This window comes from Notolepis coatsorum (assembly GCF_963971535.1).
Source record: "Notolepis coatsorum genome assembly, chromosome: 5".
Taxonomy (NCBI): Eukaryota; Metazoa; Chordata; class Actinopteri; order Aulopiformes; family Paralepididae; genus Notolepis; species Notolepis coatsorum.
The window spans coordinates 44,261,986-44,277,441 of record NC_140169.1 but is presented as its reverse complement, the minus strand read 5'-3'; the positions used below and the strand labels follow the sequence as shown (position 1 = coordinate 44,277,441).

Sequence of the window (15,456 nt, the reverse complement as noted above, 5' to 3'; positions counted from 1 at the left end):
ACTCCTAGTTTTTATCTCTGGCAGCCTAGGGCATCATGTGCACAAGTTGGTTGTGAGGGGCCTACAAATAGCCGGTCTCCCCAAAAGGAAGGCCAAGCAGTTAGCCAGGTACTGCTCAGTATCAGGAAGCCGCTCAATTTGGAGGAGGCGCTGTTACCTTTACCCATGATTCCTGTCCGATGTGTCCGACAGGTAGTTCAGCCATACTGTATGTAACAGCATTCTGCCGTCCATGCACTTTGTACCTGGCTGTTCTTTCATACTTTCTGACTGCACTGGCAGCGTTTATGTCCTTTGTATGAGGCTTCCTTGTACTTCTGTTCATTTGGACATAAATAAACATTTCAAATGTGTGTGTGTGTGTGTAATTTTTTATACTAATTGCTGTGGTGCACTCTGGACTGAGAGTACTATGTAGATAGCTATTAATATTTATTATTGTTATATTGTAGAAATGTGTGCATTGAAATGTCTGTAAAGTCTCGACTACATTGAAAATGAGGGTGACCTCCATTGTAATTTCGAGAATAAATAAAGGTTGATGATGTTGATGATGATGATGATGATGATGATGATGATGATGATGATGATGATGATGATGATGGTGTGTGTGTGTCAAGGCCAGATTAAGAATTCAGAGGCCTCTGGGCCAGACTCTTGTGGAGGCCCCCACACACACACACACGTGCACGCACGCACAGTGGCGTTTTTATATGTAAAACATTGGTGGGGCAGCCACCAACCAAGGCTACATACCAGGCAAACTACAGTAATCAAAATGACAGTAATCCTGCTACTCATGCGTTTTTAACACATCAACAAACAGCTATCCACCGAGAGAGAGAAAGTATAGTTGAGGACTTTTTTTTAAGTATTGAAAATTAATTATATTCCCTGTCTGCCAAAGTTATTGACAGGGTACCACACAATATATATTTAAGCATTACATCACGCGCAGGAGTGGTTTGTGAACAATAAACCATGCCTAGGGGTGGTCGTTAGACCCCCCTAGGCATGGTTTATTGTTCACAAATCACGACTGCAAGTGGTGTAATGCTTTTATACAACTGCCACATTCATCCAACCTTATTGCTATACAATAAACACACATTAATCGAAGATTTATTGAAAAAACCATCCGCCAGAAAAAGTAGTTCCCACAACTACAAAAAAGACAAGTTGCCTCCATGTGGAAGCAGCTCGGAAGTGCATCCAACCAACTAACACATCCAACTGTGTGTTATTGGAAGCAGCTTGAAGTGCATCCAACCAACTAACACATCCAACTGTGTGTTATTGGAACTAACGCATCCAACTGCCTTTCAACTAAGGCATCCAACCAACTAACACATCCAACTGCCTTTCAACTAAGACATCGAACCAACTAACACATCCAACTGCCTTTCAACTAAGACATCCAACCAACTAACACATCCAACTTTTCTTTAGTTTTTAATTATGAAGTTAGTGGTTATTGGAATGATTGATTGATTGATTGAAAATTGTATTACCAGATGCAGAATGGGTACAATACAGTACGGCTCAATACACACAATTGTTAAGGGGATGCAGACCTACTTTCTATAGAACTTCATTCTTAGATGCTTCTATAGAAAGTAGGTAAACATTTTTTTTAAGTTTTCTTTGCCCTATAAGAAAAAAAAGTTTTCTTCGCCCTATTTTAATTTTTTTAGCCTAAACTTAACCAGTTGGAAACCAGGCGTACAGTAATAAAATTAGCAATCAACCAATCAATCAATCAATTCAATAGACCATGCTCACTTAAAACAGCGCTGCTTCTCTCTCAGTCTGTCTCCCCCGCTGTTGCAGACAGGAGTGTATGTGTGTGTGTGTGTGTGTGTGTGTGTGTGTGTGTGTGTGTGTGTGTGTGTGTGTGTGTTTGTGGGTATGCCAGCGTCGGACAGTGTGAGAGTGAACGCTGCAGTCAGTGGGAAGGAAGTAGACATTTAAAATAAAATTGCAAATAATCAATCAATCAATCCGCGATTTTTCTTTTGTTCTAAAATGACTCATGACCCATCAATTACATCATCCAACATTGTTTAAATGACTAAGACATTCGCCTTGACAGAATCGCTTTATATTTAGTCGTTATGACGCTATGCAACATATCCATTTGTTAAAGATTATTGTCCGCCATCTTGTTTTTGCCGACAGAGTGATCCTGGCGGAGTGATGTGATTCGGTTGTGGGCGGGTCCTGGGACCAGAAGCGTAGAATGGTCCCAATACATACGTGTAAATGGACTGTTTCAGCCAATCAGAATCGAGAAATTTGCATGCCGTTGTATAATATACTTTATTGTTCAGCTAAAAACAAGCCTACAAACATCACAAAACAAACTACTGCTTGACCTTACCCCTAGAACCCCTGCCCATTTTGACAACCTAGGATGGCTTAGAGTAGATGACAGAGTACAGCAACTTGCAATGGGCCTGGTCTACAAGATACATTACACCACTAAGATACCCAGGTACATGTCGAAATACTTCCCAAAGGTCAGTAATACCACGACCACAACAACAACACCAGAGGGAGCTCCACAAATCATGTTCAACCCAGATTCGGCTCAAACAAGGGACTAAACACGTTTAGCAATTATGCCACAACAATGTGGAACGCCCTATACAATGTGAATCCCTACCCTCCTTCAAAACCGCTCTCAAAGAGCACCTATGGGTGGCTGCAATTAAAAACTGGCCCCTGTAAATGTCCAAACCCCCTCCCCCACCCAACCCCCTCCAATGTACAGTTTCTTCCCATTCGAATGTATATATTTCTGTTTCTCATGATCTATGTCTCTTATACAGTACTGTATACTTGTATGTCTTGTATGCAGTGTTGGGACTAACGACAGTAACGCCGTTACTTTTGGCGGTAACTAGTACTCTAACGCATTACTTTTTAAATTCAGTAACGCCGTTACCGTTACTGAATGGTTCGTTACTGCGTTATTTGTATGTAGATTGATAGCGAGCGATAGTGATCCAGCGCAGTCCTCCTGACTCCTGTCTGTGTCACTCACCTGTGGGCTGCGGGGAGCAGCAAGCCAAGTTACTTACTGCTCTTTGTGCAGCAAAATGTTGAACGAAGTTGGAAGTTGTTGCGTCTCCATGTGTGATTTCCACCCGCACGTTTTGCGTACTGCAATTCGTTTTTTGTTGACCACCACATCGTTTTTATAAGCAAACGAAGCAATCTTTGGTATAATTTCCCACTGGATCCGTCATTCTGAATCATTGTAATGTTACTTCTTCTCTCACGCAAATTGATGGTTAATCCGGGCTTGGTGTGTGTGTGTGTGTGTGTGTGTGTGTGTGTGTGTGTGTGTGTGTGTGTGTGTGTGACTCACGGTGCCGTGGGCAGCAGCAGCTCTCAGGGCAGCAGCAGCAGCGGAGGTAACAGCAGCAGGAATGTGGGCAACACTGGCACCAGCAGAGCCCCAACAACAGCAGGAGCAAGACACTGCCCAGGACCACACACCCTACAAACAGCCACTCTGTAACACACACACACACACACACACACACACACACACACACACACACACACACACACACACACACACACACACACACACACACACACACACACACACACACACACACACACACACACACACACACACACACACACACACACACACACACACACACACTGAAGATAAACAATGACGTCCTCCAAAAATCACAAGCACTCGCTCTACCAGGAAAGTTAAGTTACTTCATTGGTCATGTTACACAAAGTAATAATTGGAATATGCTCATTTGCATGTCCTGGGCCCTCATTGATCAATGCTGCGTACGCACAGATATGTGCGTAAACCGTGCGTACGATCATTTCTGAGCAAAGTGTGGGATCTATGTGCTTGAGATTGTGCGTACATCTACGCACAGCTCAGACCGTGGCGCTAGAATAAAAAAACTGCAACAGATGGAATAAGCCTCCATGCGTTAGTTTCAACACCGACGTGTTCGGCATGACTCATAATTAATTATAGTTAATTGTAAAATAGAGACATTATTGTGTAATTATTGTCAAACCCTATCAATAGGTCTTTCCGAATGAATGCAGCATGGTTTATCTTGTATGAAAGATGCTATACAAATAAAGTTATTATTATCTTGCGTTATCGGTAGACTTGTCACGGGGTGCGCTCCGCGGGGAGCTGTTTTCAGAGATAGGAGTCTATTTGCAGAGCGAACATAATATTAACTAGAGTCCGCTACCCGAGACACATTCTCCACAATTTGTACCACAATTTGGGACCCAAATTGGAGTGTGGAACAAAACGCACGAATGCCATCCCCATTCAAGTCCTCTCCACCCTGGGATTTTTGGCCACCGGCACGGTCCAACGTGAGATTGGAGATGGATCGGGCATTTCCCAACCCTCCAATTACATACAATACCCATATATCAATAATAACAGCAGGCCGAGGCCAAGAGAGGATCGTACGCCAGGTTACCCAACATCATCGGAGCAATAGACTGTACCCGTGTAGCTGTCAAAGCTCCATCAATAAACAAATCCAGTTATGTGAATAGAAAGGGTCAATGTACCAATAATCTGCGATGCGCATTTGGCTGATAAATGTTGTTGCCGGTGGCCGGGAGGAACGCACGACTCATTCAGGCCTAATTGTATTTAATTCAATTGTAATGTTATTACTGGGGTATCTGTAATTAAAATATCACTTAAATGCAGGTGATCGGGGTTATCCACTGAAGCCATGGTTAATGACTCTGACCCAACATGAGTGCAGTTATAGCGGGCTCACGTGCACAAGAGCCATGTAGAGCACAGCTGGTGCTGAAAGTCTGGTGGCTGTGCTGGTTTGACACGGGGGGCAGACGCAGAACACCCACCTCCAAACGCCACAGCAATTCAGTCAAGAGGATCATACAGCAGTTTTAAGTAAGTCTACCCTTGCAAGGTCTTAATCTAACTTTCAAAAACGAAAAAAGGGCATTTATTTTATTATCATATAAATTTAATTTTACAATAATAAAATATATGGTTATCACCGCAAACGCAAGCGCAAGCGCAAAATAGTGGTTACGAGTTTGTATTCTCCATTGGGTTGCACGGGTAGCAGTGTGCTTCAGTGACTCCTTCAGTCATTAGTTACAGTGCAAATGTCGGGTCAGCTTGTCATTTATTTCTGTTACCCTTTCACTGCCACACGACAGAAGGTTAACCCTTTACTATCACACAACCGACGGCGATGCTCCATCATTAGCATCATTAGCTCCGCGGACTTAAAATCATGGTTGAGAGAGTGTGCGACCATTTTAACTGAGGGGTTGTATTTTAATGTATTTATTTGTATGTATTTTAGTGTATTGTAACCTATACATTACTGATTCCTACTGTGTTTTAATTACTGTACTATGTTTTTTAACTGAGGGGTTGTATTTTAATGTATTTCTTTGTATGTATTTTAGTGTATTGTAACCTATACTGATTCCTACTGTGTTTTAATTATTGTACTGTGTTTTAATTATTGTTGTGCTCATGTCACCTCCCCCAGAGACTACAGTTGAAAATTAGCCAACTTGGCTAAACTGGCATATTTACAGTCAAATGTTCCTTAATATGCACTGTCTCTGTATTTTAAACCAATAAATACAAAAATACAAATACAAAGGGCTAACCTTCTGTATTGTCACAGTGAAAGGGTTAACCGGCTGTCGTGTGGCAGTGAAAGGGTTCTGAAGGGTCAGGGTTCTGGAGGGTCAGGGTTCTGGAGGGTCAGGGTTCTGGAGGGTCAGGGTTCTGGAGGGTCAGGGGTCAGGAGGGTCAGGGTTCTGGAGGGTCAGGGTTCTGGAGGGTCAGGGTTCTGGAGGGTCAGGGTTCTGGAGGGTCAGCGGTCAGTCTCGGCTCCCGGCGCGCCGAAGAGTTGTCTGTGAAATTGACAACTTCATTGGATTTATTTATTTATTCTCAAAACATATTTTAAATCATACAATTAAATATTGTTTAAAATAAAAAGCTGGATATTATTTTGTGTGTCATGTTTCCAAATATGATTGTTGCTTCAATGTGTTGGTTAGATGACCTCCGTGACCAACGTCGCTCTCAGCTCGCTTTAGTTCGCTTAGACATTATTCCACATTCCACAAACATAATGCATATATCGGTATCGGTTGATATCGGTATCGGAAATTAAGAGTTGGACAATATCGGTATATCGGATATCGGTAAAAAAGACAATATCGAGCATCCCTACTCCTGAGTCTTAACTACACCACCTTCCAGAAGACAGAGCTGCTGAGTCTTAACTACACCACCTTCCAGAAGACAGAGCTGCTGAGTCTTAACTACACCACCTTCCAGAAGACAGAGCTGCTGAGTCTTAACTACACCACCTTCCAGAAGAGAAGACAGAGCTGCTGAGTCTTAACTACACCACCTTCCAGAAGACAGAGCTGCTGAGTCTTAACTACACCACCTTCCAGAAGACAGAGCTGCTGAGTCTTAACTACACCACCTTCCAGAAGACAGAGCTGCTGAGTCTTAACTACACCACCTTCCAGAAGAGAAGACAGAGCTGCTGAGTCTTAACTACACCACCTTCCAGAAGACAGAGCTGCTGAGTCTTAACTACGCCACCTTCCAGAAGACAGAGCTGCTGAGTCTTAACTACACCACCTTCCAGAAGACAGAGCTGCTGAGTCTTAACTACACCACCTTCCAGAAGAGAAGACAGAGCTGCTGAGTCTTAACTACACCACCTTCCAGAAGACAGAGCTGCTGAGTCTTAACTACACCACCTTCCAGAAGAGAGAGCTGCTGAGTCTTAACTACACCACCTTCCAGAAGAGAAGACAGAGCTGCTGAGTCTTAACTACACCACCTTCCAGAAGACAGAGCTGCTGAGTCTTAACTACACCACCTTCCAGAAGACAGAGCTCCTGAGTCTTAACTACACCACCTTCCAGAAGAGAAGACAGAGCTGCTGAGTCTTAACTACACCACCTTCCAGAAGACAGAGCTGCTGAGTCTTAACTACACCACCTTCCAGAAGACAGAGCTGCTGAGTCTTAACTACACCACCTTCCAGAAGACAGAGCTGCTGAGTCTTAACTACACCACCTTCCAGAAGAGAAGACAGAGCTGCTGAGTCTTAACTACACCACCTTCCAGAAGACAGAGCTGCTGAGTCTTAACTACACCACCTTCCAGAAGACAGAGCTGCTGAGTCTTAACTACACCACCTTCCAGAAGAGAAGACAGAGCTCCTGAGTCATAACTACACCACCTTCCAGAAGAGAGAGCTGCTGAGTCTTAACTACACCACCTTCCAGAAGACAGAGCTCCTGAGTCTTAACTACACCACCTTCCAAAAGACAGAGCTGCTGAGTCTTAACTACACCACCTTCCAGAAGACAGAGCTCCTGAGTCTTAACTACACCACCTTCCAGAAGACAGAGCTGCTGAGTCTTAACTACACCACCTTCCAGAAGACAGAGCTGCTGAGTCTTAACTACACCACCTTCCAGAAGACAGAGCTGCTGAGTCTTAACTACACCACCTTCTAGAAGACAGAGCTGCTGAGTCTTAACTACACCACCTTCTAGAAGAGAAGACAGAGCTGCTGAGTCTTAACTACACCACCTTCCAGAAGAGAGAGCTGCTGAGTCTTAACTACACCACCTTCCAGAAGAGAAGACAGAGCTGCTGAGTCTTAACTACACCACCTTCCAGAAGACAGAGCTGCTGAGTCTTAACTACACCACCTTCCAGAAGACAGAGCTGCTGAGTCTTAACTACACCACCTTCCAGAAGACAGAGCTGCTGAGTCTTAACTACACCACCTTCCAGAAGACAGAGCTGCTGAGTCTTAACTACACCACCTTCCAGAAGACAGAGCTCCTGAGTCTTAACTACACCACCTTCCAGAAGACAGAGCTGCTGAGTCTTAACTACACCACCTTCCAGAAGACAGAGCTGCTGAGTCTTAACTACACCACCTTCCAGAAGACAGAGCTGCTGAGTCTTAACTACACCACCTTCCAGAAGACAGAGCTGCTGAGTCTTAACTACACCACCTTCCAGAAGACAGAGCTGCTGAGTCTTAACTACACCACCTTCCAGAAGACAGAGCTGCTGAGTCTTAACTACACCACCTTCCAGAAGAGAGAGCTGCTGAGTCTTAACTACACCACCGTCCAGAAGAGAAGACAGAGCTGCTGAGTCTTAACTACACCACCTTCCAGAAGACAGAGCTGCTGAGTCTTAACTACACCACCTTCCAGAAGACAGAGCTGCTGAGTCTTAACTACACCACCTTCCAGAAGACAGAGCTGCTGAGTCTTAACTACACCACCTTCCAGAAGAGAAGACAGAGCTGCTGAGTCTTAACTACACCACCTTCCAGAAGACAGAGCTGCTGAGTCTTAACTACACCACCTTCCAGAAGACAGAGCTGCTGAGTCTTAACTACACCACCTTCCAGAAGACAGAGCTGCTGAGTCTTAACTACACCACCTTCCAGAAGACAGAGCTGCTGAGTCTTAACTACACCACCTTCCAGAAGAGAATACAGAGCTGCTGAGTCTTAACTACACCACCTTCCAGAAGACAGAGCTGCTGAGTCTTAACTACACCACCTTCCAGAAGACAGAGCTGCTGAGTCTTAACTACACCACCTTCCAGAAGACAGAGCTGCTGAGTCTTAACTACACCACCTTCCAGAAGACAGAGCTCCTGAGTCTTAACTACACCACCTTCCAGAAGACAGAGCTGCTGAGTCTTAACTACACCACCTTCCAGAAGACAGAGCTGCTGAGTCTTAACTACACCACCTTCTAGAAGACAGAGCTGCTGAGTCTTAACTACACCACCTTCTAGAAGAGAAGACAGAGCTGCTGAGTCTTAACTACACCACCTTCCAGAAGAGAGAGCTGCTGAGTCTTAACTACACCACCTTCCAGAAGAGAAGACAGAGCTGCTGAGTCTTAACTACACCACCTTCCAGAAGACAGAGCTCCTGAGTCTTAACTACACCACCTTCCAGAAGACAGAGCTGCTGAGTCTTAACTACACCACCTTCCAGAAGACAGAGCTGCTGAGTCTTAACTACACCACCTTCCAGAAGACAGAGCTGCTGAGTCTTAACTACACCACCTTCCAGAAGAGAAGACAGAGCTGCTGAGTCTTAACTACACCACCTTCCAGAAGACAGAGCTGCTGAGTCTTAACTACACCACCTTCCAGAAGAGAAGACAGAGCTGATGAGTCTTAACTACACCACCTTCCAGAAGAGAAGACAGAGCTGCTGAGTCTTAACTACACCACCTTCTAGAAGACAGAGCTCCTGAGTCTTAACTACACCACCTTCCAGAAGAGAAGACAGAGCTGCTGAGTCTTAACTACACCACCTTCCAGAAGACAGAGCTCCTGAGTCTTAACTACACCACCTTCCAGAAGACAGAGCTGCTGAGTCTTAACTACACCACCTTCCAGAAGACAGAGCTGCTGAGTCTTAACTACACCACCTTCTAGAAGACAGAGCTCCTGAGTCTTAACTACACCACCTTCCAGAAGACAGAGCTGCTGAGTCTTAACTACACCACCTTCCAGAAGACAGAGCTGCTGAGTCTTAACTACACCACCTTCCAGAAGAGAAGACAGAGCTCCTGAGTCTTAACTACACCACCTTCCAGAAGACAGAGCTGCTGAGTCTTAACTACACCACCTTCCAGAAGACAGAGCTGCTGAGTCTTAACTACACCACCTTCCAGAAGAGAAGACAGAGCTGCTGAGTCTTAACTACACCACCTTCCAGAAGACAGAGCTGCTGAGTCTTAACTACACCACCTTCCAGAAGAGAAGACAGAGCTGCTGAGTCTTAACTACACCACCTTCCAGAAGACAGAGCTGCTGAGTCTTAACTACACCACCTTCCAGAAGAGAAGACAGAGCTCCTGAGTCTTAACTACACCACCTTCCAGAAGACAGAGCTGCTGAGTCTTAACTACACCACCTTCCAGAAGAGAAGACAGAGCTGCTGAGTCTTAACTACACCACCTTCCAGAAGACAGAGCTCCTGAGTCTTAACTACACCACCTTCCAGAAGACAGAGCTGCTGAGTCTTAACTACACCACCTTCCAGAAGACAGAGCTGCTGAGTCTTAACTACACCACCATCCAGAAGAGAAGACAGAGCTGCTGAGTCTTAACTACACCACCTTCTAGAAGACAGAGCTCCTGAGTCTTAACTACACCACCTTCCAGAAGACAGAGCTGCTGAGTCTTAATTACACCACCTTCCAGAAGACAGAGCTGCTGAGTCTTAACTACACCACCTTCCAGAAGACAGAGCTGCTGAGTCTTAACTACACCACCTTCCAGAAGAGAAGACAGAGCTGCTGAGTCTTAACTACACTACCTTCCAGAAGACAGAGCTGCTGAGTCTTAACTACACCACCTTCCAGAAGAGAAGACAGAGCTCCTGAGTCTTAACTACACCACCTTCTAGAAGACAGAGCTGCTGAGTCTTAACTACACCACCTTCCAGAAGACAGAGCTGATGAGTCTTAACTACACCACCTTCCAGAAGAGAAGACAGAGCTGCTGAGTCTTAACTACACCACCTTCCAGAAGACAGAGCTGCTGAGTCTTAACTACACCACCTTCCAGAAGACAGAGCTGCTGAGTCTTAACTACACCACCTTCCAGAAGACAGAGCTGCTGAGTCTTAACTACACCACCTACCAGAAGAGAAGACAGAGCTGCTGAGTCTTAACTACACCACCTTCCAGAAGACAGAGCTGCTGAGTCTTAACTACACCACCTTCCAGAAGAGAAGACAGAGCTGATGAGTCTTAACTACACCACCTTCCAGAAGAGAAGACAGAGCTGCTGAGTCTTAACTACACCACCTTCTAGAAGACAGAGCTCCTGAGTCTTAACTACACCACCTTCCAGAAGAGAAGACAGAGCTGCTGAGTCTTAACTACACCACCTTCCAGAAGACAGAGCTCCTGAGTCTTAACTACACCACCTTCCAGAAGACAGAGCTGCTGAGTCTTAACTACACCACCTTCCAGAAGACAGAGCTGCTGAGTCTTAACTACACCACCTTCTAGAAGACAGAGCTCCTGAGTCTTAACTACACCACCTTCCAGAAGACAGAGCTGCTGAGTCTTAACTACACCACCTTCCAGAAGACAGAGCTGCTGAGTCTTAACTACACCACCTTCCAGAAGAGAAGACAGAGCTCCTGAGTCTTAACTACACCACCTTCCAGAAGACAGAGCTGCTGAGTCTTAACTACACCACCTTCCAGAAGACAGAGCTGCTGAGTCTTAACTACACCACCTTCCAGAAGAGAAGACAGAGCTGCTGAGTCTTAACTACACCACCTTCCAGAAGACAGAGCTGCTGAGTCTTAACTACACCACCTTCCAGAAGAGAAGACAGAGCTGCTGAGTCTTAACTACACCACCTTCCAGAAGACAGAGCTGCTGAGTCTTAACTACACCACCTTCCAGAAGAGAAGACAGAGCTCCTGAGTCTTAACTACACCACCTTCCAGAAGACAGAGTTGCTGAGTCTTAACTACACCACCTTCCAGAAGAGAAGACAGAGCTGCTGAGTCTTAACTACACCACCTTCCAGAAGACAGAGCTCCTGAGTCTTAACTACACCACCTTCCAGAAGACAGAGCTGCTGAGTCTTAACTACACCACCTTCCAGAAGACAGAGCTGCTGAGTCTTAACTACACCACCTTCCAGAAGAGAAGACAGAGCTGCTGAGTCTTAACTACACCACCTTCTAGAAGACAGAGCTCCTGAGTCTTAACTACACCACCTTCCAGAAGACAGAGCTGCTGAGTCTTAATTACACCACCTTCCAGAAGACAGAGCTGCTGAGTCTTAACTACACCACCTTCCAGAAGACAGAGCTGCTGAGTCTTAACTACACCACCTTCCAGAAGAGAAGACAGAGCTGCTGAGTCTTAACTACACTACCTTCCAGAAGACAGAGCTGCTGAGTCTTAACTACACCACCTTCCAGAAGAGAAGACAGAGCTCCTGAGTCTTAACTACACCACCTTCTAGAAGACAGAGCTGCTGAGTCTTAACTACACCACCTTCCAGAAGACAGAGCTGATGAGTCTTAACTACACCACCTTCCAGAAGAGAAGACAGAGCTGCTGAGTCTTAACTACACCACCTTCCAGAAGACAGAGCTGCTGAGTCTTAACTACACCACCTTCTAGAAGACAGAGCTGCTGAGTCTTAACTACACCACCTTCTAGAAGACAGAGCTGCTGAGTCTTAACTACACCACCTTCCAGAAGAGAAGACAGAGCTGCTGAGTCTTAACTACACCACCTTCCAGAAGACAGAGCTGCTGAGTCTTAACTACACCACCTTCTAGAAGACAGAGCTGCTGAGTCTTAACTACACCACCTTCTAGAAGACAGAGCTGCTGAGTCTTAACTACACCACCTTCCAGAAGACAGAGCTGCTGAGTCTTAACTACACCACCTTCCAGAAGAGAAGACATAGCTGCTGAGTCTTAACTACACCACCTTCCAGAAGAGAAGACAGAGCTGCTGAGTCTTAACTACACCACCTTCCAGAAGACAGAGCTGCTGAGTCTTAACTACACCACCTTCCAGAAGAGAAGACAGAGCTGCTGAGTCTTAACTACACCACCTTCTAGAAGAGAAGACAGAGCTGCTGAGTCTTAACTACACCACCTTCTAGAAGAGAAGACAGAGCTGCTGAGTCTTAACTACACCACCTTCCAGAAGACAGAGCTCCTGAGTCTTAACTACACCACCTTCCAGAAGACAGAGCTGCTGAGTCTTAACTACACCACCTTCCAGAAGACAGAGCTGCTGAGTCTTAACTACACCACCTTCCAGAAGAGAAGACAGAGCTGCTGAGTCTTAACTACACCACCTTCCAGAAGACAGAGCTGCTGAGTCTTAACTACACCACCTTCCAGAAGACAGAGCTGCTGAGTCTTAACTACACCACCTTCCAGAAGAGAAGACAGAGCTGCTGAGTCTTAACTACACCACCTTCTAGAAGAGAAGACAGAGCTCCTGAGTCTTAACTACACCACCTTCCAGAAGAGAAGACAGAGCTGCTGAGTCTTAACTACACCACCTTCCAGAAGACAGAGCTGATGAGTCTTAACTACACCACCTTCTAGAAGAGAAGACAGAGCTGCTGAGTCTTAACTACACCACCTTCCAGAAGACAGAGCTGCTGAGTCTTAACTACACCACCTTCTAGAAGACAGAGCTGCTGAGTCTTAACTACACCACCTTCCAGAAGAGAAGACAGAGCTGCTGAGTCTTAACTACACCACCTTCCAGAAGAGAAGACAGAGCTGCTGAGTCTTAACTACACCACCTTCCAGAAGACAGATCTGATGAGTCTTAACTACACCACCTTCCAGAAGACAGAGCTCCTGAGTCTTAACTACACCACCTTCCAGAAGAGAAGACAGAGCTGCTGAGTCTTAACTACACCACCTTCCAGAAGACAGAGCTGCTGAGTCTTAACTACACCACCTTCCAGAAGAGAAGACAGAGCTCCTGAGTCTTAACTACACCACCTTCCAGAAGACAGAGCTGCTGAGTCTTAACTACACCACCTTCCAGAAGACAGAGCTGCTGAGTCTTAACTACACCACCTTCCAGAAGACAGAGCTGCTGAGTCTTAACTACACCACCTTCTAGAAGACAGAGCTGCTGAGTCTTAACTACACCACCTTCCAGAAGAGAAGACAGAGCTGCTGAGTCTTAACTACACCACCTTCCAGAAGACAGAGCTGCTGAGTCTTAACTACACCACCTTCCAGAAGACAGAGCTGCTGAGTCTTAACTACACCACCTTCCAGAAGACAGAGCTGCTGAGTCTTAACTACACCACCTTCCAGAAGACAGAGCTGCTGAGTCTTAACTACACCACCTTCCAGAAGACAGAGCTGCTGAGTCTTAACTACACCACCTTCCAGAAGAGAAGACAGAGCTGCTGAGTCTTAACTACACCACCTTCCAGAAGACAGAGCTGCTGAGTCTTAACTACACCACCTTCCAGAAGAGAAGACAGAGCTCCTGAGTCTTAACTACACCACCTTCCAGAAGAAAAGACAGAGCTGCTGAGTCTTAACTACACCACCTTCCAGAAGACAGAGCTGCTGAGTCTTAACTACACCACCTTCCAGAAGAGAAGACAGAGCTGCTGAGTCTTAACTACACCACCTTCCAGAAGAGAAGACAGAGCTGCTGAGTCTTAACTACACCACCTTCCAGAAGACAGAGCTGCTGAGTCTTAACTACACCACCTTCTAGAAGACAGAGCTGCTGAGTCTTAACTACACCACCTTCCAGAAGAGAAGACAGAGCTCCTGAGTCTTAACTACACCACCTTCTAGAAGACAGAGCTGCTGAGTCTTAACTACACCACCTTCCAGAAGACAGAGCTGCTGAGTCTTAACTACACCACCTTCCAGAAGACAGAGCTGCTGAGTCTTAACTACACCACCTTCCAGAAGAGAAGACAGAGCTGCTGAGTCTTAACTACACCACCTTCCAGAAGAGAAGACAGAGCTGCTGAGTCTTAACTACACCACCTTCCAGAAGACAGAGCTGCTGAGTCTTAACTACACCACCTTCCAGAAGACAGAGCTGCTGAGTCTTAACTACACCACCTTCCAGAAGAGAAGACAGAGCTGCTGAGTCTTAACTACACCACCTTCCAGAAGAGAAGACAGAGCTGCTGAGTCTTAACTACACCACCTTCCAGAAGACAGAGCTGCTAAGTCTTAACTACACCACCTTCCAGAAGACAGAGCTCCTGAGTCTTAACTACACCACCTTCCAGAAGACAGAGCTGCTGAGTCTTAACTACACCACCTTCCAGAAGACAGAGCTGCTGAGTCTTAACTACACCACCTTCCAGAAGACAGAGCTGCTGAGTCTTAACTACACCACCTTCCAGAAGACAGAGCTGCTGAGTCTTAACTACACCACCTTCCAGAAGACAGAGCTGCTGAGTCTTAACTACACCACCTTCCAGAAGACAGAGCTCCTGAGTCTTAACTACACCACCTTCCAGAAGAGAAGACAGAGCTGCTGAGTCTTAACTACACCACCTTCCAGAAGAGAAGACAGAGCTGCTGAGTCTTAACTACACCACCTTCCAGAAGACAGAGCTGCTGAGTCTTAACTACACCACCTTCCAGAAGACAGAGCTGCTGAGTCTTAACTACACCACCTTCCAGAAGACAGAGCTCCTGAGTCTTAACTACACCACCTTCCAGAAGAGAAGACAGAGCTGCTGAGTCTTAACTACACCACCTTCCAGAAGAGAAGACAGAGCTGCTGAGTCTTAACTACACCACCTTCCAGAAGACAGATCTGCTGAGTCTTAACTACACCACCTTCCAGAAGACAGAG

At 45.7% G+C, this 15,456-nt stretch overlaps 1 protein-coding gene across 3 annotated transcripts in view; it reads right to left on the bottom strand.

The window, feature by feature from the left end:
- ildr2 (immunoglobulin-like domain containing receptor 2) overlaps window positions 1-15,456 on the bottom strand; it is a 118,645-nt gene that overhangs the window by 17,226 nt on the left and 85,963 nt on the right. For all 3 annotated transcript variants that reach the window (XM_084313973.1, XM_084313974.1, XM_084313975.1), the window contains one exon: window positions 3,374-3,520. In XM_084313973.1, the coding sequence (XP_084170099.1) occupies window positions 3,374-3,520 (147 nt within the window). The remainder of the gene's footprint in view (window positions 1-3,373; window positions 3,521-15,456) is intronic.